This window comes from Columba livia, chromosome 7 (assembly GCF_036013475.1).
Source record: "Columba livia isolate bColLiv1 breed racing homer chromosome 7, bColLiv1.pat.W.v2, whole genome shotgun sequence".
Lineage (NCBI taxonomy): Eukaryota > Metazoa > Chordata > Aves > Columbiformes > Columbidae > Columba > Columba livia.
The window spans coordinates 41,265,727-41,273,709 of record NC_088608.1 but is presented as its reverse complement, the minus strand read 5'-3'; the positions used below and the strand labels follow the sequence as shown (position 1 = coordinate 41,273,709).

At 61.3% G+C, this 7,983-nt stretch overlaps 1 protein-coding gene across 1 annotated transcript; it reads left to right on the top strand.

The window, feature by feature from the left end:
- The first annotated feature begins 448 nt into the window (after window positions 1–448).
- On the top strand, window positions 449–5,395 carry LOC135579962 (ubiquitin carboxyl-terminal hydrolase 36-like). The gene is made up of 11 exons (XM_065070016.1): window positions 449–698; window positions 772–993; window positions 1,740–1,850; window positions 2,145–2,247; window positions 2,578–2,645; window positions 3,016–3,086; window positions 3,270–3,352; window positions 3,678–3,789; window positions 4,079–4,219; window positions 4,491–4,591; window positions 4,894–5,395. The coding sequence occupies exons 1-11, from the start codon at window positions 449–451 to the stop codon at window positions 5,393–5,395; spliced, it is 1,764 nt and encodes a 587-aa protein (XP_064926088.1).
- Window positions 5,396–7,983: the final 2,588 nt, after the last annotated feature.

Genomic DNA, 7,983 nt, shown 5'->3' with positions numbered 1-7,983 from the left:
GGTCACATCCCAGCCTGTCCCGGGACACCAGGTTTGCTCCGCCCCCAGCGCACACCTTGCGCCTTGGCCTTGTAAGACTTGCAGAGGCTTTTGTCGGCCAAATCCACCACGGTGTCCAGGTTCCCCTGCACTGAAACCACAGTGTGTGACCATTTAATGATCCTGGGGCGTGGCCGGAGCGCGATGGCGTCACAAACAAGCCCCGCCCCCGGCAGGCTCCGCCCCTGGCGTTGCCGGGACGCGCAGGCGCAGCTCAGTCCTGTTCTGGACGCGGAGCGGAGCGGACGGCGAAGGCGAGGGGAGGAGTCAGTGGGCCGAGCCGAGCGCGAGCGACCGCAGCAAAGGGCGGGACTTGAGGAGGAGGCGCGGGAAGCGTGTGTGGTGTTGGAGAGGGAGAGGCCGAGAGACCGGCGCGACCTCGAGGCGGTGGCACGTGCGGCGACACGCCATGGCGGGCACGGCGAAGCCGAGGGAGCTGCTGAAAGCGCAGCGGGACGCGGGCGAGGCCGGGGCGCTGGGCCGGCTGCTGAGCACCTCGGCCACGAAGGTGCTGCTGCACAAGATCGAGTTCCAGCCCGCCAGCCACGGCTTCTCCGGCCAGCCGGAGCTGCTGCGGGCCAAGTACCTGCTGCTCAACCCCCGCACCGAGCCCGCCGAGCACCCCCGCGGCGCTGAGGAGGGACAGCCGGGCAAGCAGGGTGGGTGCAGAGGGCCGGGGGGCTCTCCCTGCGCTGCGCAGCCCGCGGCTCACCCGCCTCTCTCTCCCCGCAGGCAGCGACCGGACCCCGGGGCGCCTCGGGGACGGCGTCCCTGCGCCCCAGAAGGGGCTGTTCCCTGCAGGGCGCCTCGCCATGCAGTGGCAGCGTGTCCAGCGCATCGGCGCCGGGCTGCTCAACCTGGGAAACACCTGTTTCCTCAACGCCACCCTGCAGTGCCTCACGTACACGCCACCGCTCGCCAACTACCTGCTCTCCAGGGAGCACAGCCGCACCTGTGAGTGGGGAGGGGAGCGCCCGCCTGTCCCGGGGCTGCGCTCAGCACCCTGCGCACGGCTCTGCCGGGGCTGTGCGGCTGCCGGGATGTGCCTTCTCTGCTCCCTCCTGCCCATTTCTCCGTGGAGAGGACATTCCTGCATACGGGAGCATCCACTTTTCCTGGCCGTAGCAGTGTTCCCGAGCTCTGCATCCTGCGTCTGAGAGGCTCTGTCTGTGCTGGACACAGCCAGGACTAAGATGGGTCCATGAGGGTCTGAGCAGGGGTCCCAAACAGCCGCAGCCTGTGGGGACCGTGTAAGCGCAGAGCACAAGGCTGCGTACAGGCTGCAGGTGCTGTTCACAGGCGGCTTTGAACGGGAATCTGGTGGGCTCTGCTCCGAGCCGTGACCGAGGGGAGCACGTGGGGCTCACAGCCCTGTCCGTAGGGCTCCGGTGGGATCGACCCCTCAGGGCTGACCCGTGGGCTCATCAGCGAGTCCCTGTGCCCTGTTTCCCCTCCACGTGGATGCTGTCTCATCTGGAGGGTTGCAGCGACTGGTGCTGTGACTGGGGCTGTTCCAGCCGGGGTGGTGTGTGCTGGTCCCTGTGACCCCGGGATGCCCCAGAGCTCTGCTGCAGCACAGAGCTCATAGGAAAACTGAGCGTGGATGAGCCGTGCTGGACCAGAGATTCCCTGTCCCCTGTACTGCCTCCATCTCTCCTGGGTTTGTCCTCAATGTCCTGTCTTCTCCTCTCCCACTCCAGGTCACCAAAGCGGCTTCTGCGTGACATGCGTCATGCAGAACCACGTCACGCAGGCGTTCGCGAACAGCGGCAGCGTGATAAAGCCAGTGTCCTTTGTCCGGGACCTCAAGAGTAAGGATGGCTGCCCTCGCGTCCCCTCCTGTAGCCGTGCAGGAGGGCAGAGACTATTGCAGGAGCAGAACCTTTGAGATCAGGGCAGGTCTTGGCAGAGGTTCTTCCAAGACGACTCACTGAGCCTGCCAGGGCCTTCACGGGCCTTGTGGGGCTTCCCCCACGGCCCACATGAGTCTGACGTCTGGTTTGGGCCGAGGGAGCTCAAACCCCGCAGTCGCTGCCCCGAGGGAGGGCGGGAGGACCTGCCTCTGTTGCAGCGCGTGCTGCGGCTGATCCCTCCCTCTCCTGCAGAGATCGCCCCGCACATCCGCTTCGGCAGGCAAGAGGACGCACACGAGTTCCTCCGTTTCACCATCGATGCCATGCAGAAGGCCTGCCTGCCCGACTGCACCGAGTATGTGGGGCCTCTGGTGGTGACAACTGCCCTTGTCTGCTGGTCCCCTGTGCCCGTGGGAGGGGACTGTGGGGTGAACGTGTCCCCCGGGCTGGGCTCATGGAGGGAGGTGCTGACTCCAGGGTCTGGGGTGGATGGCCCAGCATTCTGCCCCTCTGTGACACAGCCGTGGGCTGCTGTCTGCCTTCTCCTGACACCTCCACCCCAGCAAAATGCCGTTCTGTCCCCAAATCCTGTGACTGGGCTGGGTTTGGATCCTGAGGACACAGCGCTGGCCCGTGGGGGTGGCTCTTGGGGTGGGCGCTGTGTGATCCCAGCTGCCGTCTCTAGGTTGGATCGCCAGACCCAAGCCACCACCCTGATCCACCAGATCTTTGGCGGTTCCCTGCGGTCCCGTGGTGAGTGCTGGCTGCCAGGGCCTGGGCCTGTGACTCTCAGGGCTGCTGTTTCCCCGAGAGCCTTGCAGTAACTTGGGAAAGTCACTAAGCATGCGCAAATTATGCAGAGCTGCAGCTGGTCAGTCTTTTGGTATCTGTGGGTCACGAAGCTGCTGGCTGTGGGTCCCCAGCTCATTGCCACCAGCAAAGGAACCCACGTTGCCAGCTGTCCCGCAACACTTGTTGTCCCAGCACGTACAGACTGCGAATGCTGGTGCTGCCGTCCCAGAGCCCAAACGCGGAAAAGGGCAACACGGCAGCCGCCTGCGCTGTGCTGGGGGTGGTGGTGCCGTGTTGTGCCAGGGGGTGCTCACTGCTCGTTCTCTTGCAGTGAAGTGCTCGATGTGCAAAGCAGTCTCGGACACCTTTGACCCCTGTCTGGACCTGCCGGTGGAGATCACGGTACCGGGGCAGGGTCAGGTGGGGAGGAGCTCTGCTCTGCAGGGGATGTTCCTGCAGCTGCACCGCTACTGCTCGAGGCTGTTTAACCTGCCAGTGTCAGGCACGGTGCAGGCAAGAGGGAATCAGCTTCTGTTGTTGCGCTGCCTCCTCTGCCTGGCCCTGACCTCTCCTCTGTCCTGGCAGCAAGCCGCAAACGTAGAGCAGGCACTGGAGCTGTTTGTGAAGCCAGACCTGCTGGGCGGAGAGAACGCCTACCTGTGTGACAAGTGAGTGTGCGGGGCTGGGGCGGGAAGGGGCCGCGGGTGTGCTGGTGGGAAGCAGGAGGGCAGCTGCAGTACAGGAGGGCTTCTCTACCTGCTCCACCGCTAAACCGTGAGGTGCGTGGCTGTGAAGCCTGCGATGAAGCCTGTCACTCCTCATCTCCCCCGTCTTGAGACAGGGACCTGAGCCAGCAGACCTGGCCGTGAGCAGGTGCCCTGGAGCAGAACCCGCTCTCACCAGGGTCATTTCCGTGGGGTTTGTGGCTTGGCCAGGGCTGACAAGCACCTGGGTGGTGGAACAGCATGAACAGCTCAATCTCTCCCTGTGCAGATGCAAGAAGAAAGTGTCAGCAACCAAACGCTTCACCATCCACCGAGCGCCCAGGGTTCTCACGCTTGCTCTGAAGCGTTTTGCTGACTTCACCGGAGGCAAGATCACAAAGGTGAGTGCTCAGCAATCCAGAGCGGGGCTGTGTCCTGTCCCGAGGCCCTGCTGCCCCGAGCAGGGTGGGAGGTGGTTCTGTGCGCGGTACGAGCTCTACCGCAGTCCTGCAGCCCTTCCCCAGCTGTGCTGTGCTGTGGTGGGAGTTTGGCTCATCCCGGCATCTTCCTCACCGTGGGCTCTGCCTGGAGAGAGTGGGTTCCCCCTCCCTCGCGAGACGGGACTCGTAGGACAGCTGAGCTGCTCTTGCCATCTGCTGTGCAGGCTTCTGAGACATCCTCTCTCTGCAGGACGTGGGCTACCCTGAGCTCCTGAACATCCGCCCGTACATGTCCCAGACCAGTGGGGATCCGGTCATGTACGGGCTCTACGCGGTGCTGGTGCACTCGGGGTACAGCAGCCACGCAGGACACTACTACTGCTACGTGAAGGTGAGCCCAGGGCGCTCTCTTGGCACCTCTCTGTGCTGGGGGTCGGCAGGAGGATGCTCAGCAGAGGTGCGTGGTGTGGAGCACTGTGGGGTACGGGCTGTGCTCCATCACAGGAAGCGTGGAGTTCTGCTCTTGCAGAGACCCCTCACCTGCCCGGGGTCACCTGGGGGTTTTGGGGAGCGGAGCTCTGCTGACGGGCGCTGTTCCTGCTGCTTCTCAGGCCAGGAGCGTCCCTGGACACAGCCCAACCCCGTTCTCTCTCCCTCTGCAGGCCAGCGACGGGCAGTGGTACCAAATGAATGACAACGTGGTCCGCCCCAGTAACATCAAGGTGGTCCTTAACCAGCAGGCGTATGTGCTGTTCTACCTCAGGTGAGCGTGCCCTGTGTCCCCGGTCCCTCTGTCCCTGCTCAGCGTGTGGGACAGGGCTGGGGGCACATGCCTGGGTGTGGGAAGGAGCTTGGCCCAAGTAGCCCCAGTGCCCACGTGTATGTGCTGGCTCGGGGGAGGGTGACAGAGAGAGCTCCAGCCCCTTGTTGTGGTTTTCCTGCAGATCAAGAGCTCCTCACCTCCTTGGAGCTTCTGGCTCCTGGTTCTCGTGCGCAGCTATGATGAGTATGTTGCAGTCACTCAGACACTGGCGGTTCACACGTGCCCTTCTCTGCCTTCCTCAGGATCCCCAGCCCCGGGAAGAGCTCAGAGGGTCCCGTTTCCAAAGCTGCCTCCAGCCTGCCTGGCCGTGTCAAGCTGCCTTCTGGGTCACCGTCACCCAAGCTGGCCCTGAAAGCCAAACGCGCGGCTGCAGCATTTCCCGGTGACACAGCCCAGAGGCCCAAGAAGCCGCGCTCCTCGCAGCCGCCACCCGCGCCCAGAGCGGCTCCAGGACTTTGTGGCCCCAGTCACACCAGTGGGGCCAAAGCGCAGGTTCCCCGGAAGCGCTGCTGGGAGCCCGGGCCCCTGCCCGCCTCCCCTGGGCTGCCGGAGCCCATCCCTGGCCAGGAGCCGTGGGGCAGCGGGGAGAACACCGGGACACCGGCAAGGGACCCTCGCAGCAGGGCTTCTGCCAGCCTGGTGCTGGCAAAGCTGAAAGCCTTCTTGTCGGCCAGGGCTGCTCCGCAGCCCAGCAGCACCATGTCACCACCACCGGCCAAGAAGCTGGCGCTTTCCGACACATAGGTGAGTCTGAGCTTCTGCCCAGAGACTTTAGTAGGTGCCTCGTGCCTCTGGATCTGGCGCTTGTGTTGGGGAGTGCAGGAATGATGCTGGTACCTTGCTAAGCAGGAGGCGGGCGGGGAGAGCCCCTAAACCCCAGGGCTCTGCCCTCCCTCTGGGTTGGGGTGCAGGGCCAGGCCCCCGCTCTTGTTCCCATCCCTGCAGAGGCTGGAGAATTGGCTGCTGCCTCCTTGCTCAGGACAGTGGGGTGGCTGCGCCAGTCCCTGGAGCGGGGCGGCCTTGCCAGCCTTGTCAGGGCAGCGTGTCCCCGGGGGCGATGGGAGCTGGTGACACCACAGTTGGAGGCTGCAGAGTCGCCTCCTCCCCAGGCAGCGGCTGCACCGGCTCTCTGGGCGCCGCTGTGCAGCCGGGACTGGGGACGGCGCTGGGGGTTCTGTTCTTAAAGTTTCCTTCCTTTTTTCCTTTCTGCTTCTAAGGGAAAACCCTTCTGATTCTTCTACTCCCCCACTTCCCTCTCCCTCTCTATGTCTTTTCCCCTCCCCTTTCTCTGGGCTCCCCTTTTTGTTTTCTCCTCTTGGCTCACAGCAACCTCTTTTATTTAGACCACCAAGTTGTTCTTTATGTCAATAACTGCAGGGCGGCCCCCCAGGGAAGGAGAGCAGAGGGGACCACCGTGCACGTCCTCACCTGCTGCTGCCGGTTCCTGTGCCCGCCCCAGCCCCGCGCTGGGTCCCTGTGGGGCCGGGGCACTGCCACCGGGACACCGGGCAAGAAACTGGAGCGTTCCCTCGGGAACCGGCTGGGCTGGCGGGACAGCGGGAGCGGCCAGAGGAGCCACAGGGAGGATCCGAGGCTGGAACAGCTCTGCTGGGAGGAACGGCTGAGAGACAGTCCTCAGCACTCGGACAACTCCTGGGAGAGCTTTCCGTCAGATACCTCGTGGTGAAGATTTCAAACATGATTTCATAAAAGAGGGGTTTTTCTTTCCGAGTTGTTTTCTATCATTTTTTGGTTTATACAAGATGTGATAGCAGCATTCTACAATGGGTATTGATCCAGGGGGTCTCCTGGAGACATCTGGACAGGCAGGAGAATAGTCCTGTGAGGCTGGACATTATATGGATTACTTTGCCCCTCACCCCTCCCCAATCCCACCTGCTCCCTCACTGACCACCTGGGACTTGGCCTCACCAAGCTGGAGCACAAGTGTGATGGGAGCAGCTGAGGGACCTGGGGGTTCAGCTGGAGAACAGGAGCTGAGGGGAGACCTTCTGATCTCTGAACTGCCTGAAAAGAGCTTGGAGCCAGGGCGGGTCGGGCTCTGCTCCCCAGGAATAAGTGCCAGGAGCAGAGGAAACAGCCTCAAGTTGCGCCAGGGGAGGTTGAGGTTGGATGTGGGGAACAATTTCTTCCGCAAAGGGCTGTGGGGCATTGGAACAGGCTGCCCAGGGCAGTGCTGGAGTCACCATCCCTGGAGGGTTGAACAGACCTGAGATGAGGGTCTCAGGACACGGGTCAGTGCTGGGGGTGGGGGAGCAGTTGGACTCCATGATCTTAGGGGTGTTTTTCAACCAAACCTTTGCATTGTAATAGTGCCTAAAGGTCACAGCCAGGGTTTCTATTGTCTTGTCCTGGTATTTTTGCAAATGGGTAGAAGTCTGTCTCAAAGCATGTAATGAAAACGAAAAAAAAGAGCATGGGTAGAGCAAACCATGGGAAGGAGGGAGGGCCAAGTATGAAGGTAAATCTCAGCAAGAGCAAGTATTTACACATCACTAGTGATACGCAAAACTTGCAGGCTGTAAATCATTGACACTTTTTTTGTTACTCATGGAAACATTTCCTGTGTCCCACAGGATCCTTGTGTCACTGTTGCGAACTGCAGATGCATTTTTGGCATCAAAACAAAGGTGCATCTCAAAGCTGGGTGGGTCAGTTTGAAATTGTTACCGAGTGTATATTGGTAGCATATGAAAGAAAAAGCCTGGCAGTGATTTTTACCATTGGGAGCTTCTGGCAGGTGTTGATCTGCGAGAAGCAGCCTTGGCAGAGGTGAGAAGATTCTAAAAGATGGAAATAAGGAGAGTCAGAAGAGAGATTAGATTCTGAGGGATCTTAAGAGTGAACATGAAATAACCGAATGCAAAAGCAAGTCTTAATGCTGCATTTTGACTGAGCTGGAGGGTAGAAGTCTGGGCTTTGGAAAGCTCGGAGTTTGCACAGGGTGGAAGGCAAGAGTCATAACAGCAAAAAGGGAGAAGGGCTGGAGCTGACTTCTGCTGGGAAAAGCATTTTTGCCTCCCCTAGAAAAACAGGTGGCTTCCAGAAACACGTTCAGTACCCATTTTCTCAATCTGGAGGTGTCCTGGTGGAGCAAGCCTTAGCACCGCACTGACACACGCAGGGCAGGCGAGGCAGAAGAAGATGCGCTGTCTGGGTTACCGGCTCAGGCCACTGAACAGCGGCACCGACTGTGATAGAGAAAGCAGCGACCGAGGGGAGCTGGAAGGGGCCTTGGCTGCAGGTAACCGTGCCCTGGGCTGAGAGTGGCTGGCGCTGGGTCTAATGAACGTGACTGAGTGTTGGGACAT

Excerpts from the sequence above, each read along its gene's own strand:
- LOC135579962 (XM_065070016.1), top strand. The coding sequence starts at position 449 with ATGGCGGGCACGGCGAAGCCGAGGGAGCTGCTGAAAGCGCAGCGGGAC. Across the intron at positions 994-1,739 it reads CAGGGAGCACAGCCGCACCT|GTCACCAAAGCGGCTTCTGC; the intron begins GTGAGTGGGGAG and ends CTCCCACTCCAG. Across the intron at positions 3,790-4,078 it reads CCGGAGGCAAGATCACAAAG|GACGTGGGCTACCCTGAGCT; the intron begins GTGAGTGCTCAG and ends CTCTCTCTGCAG.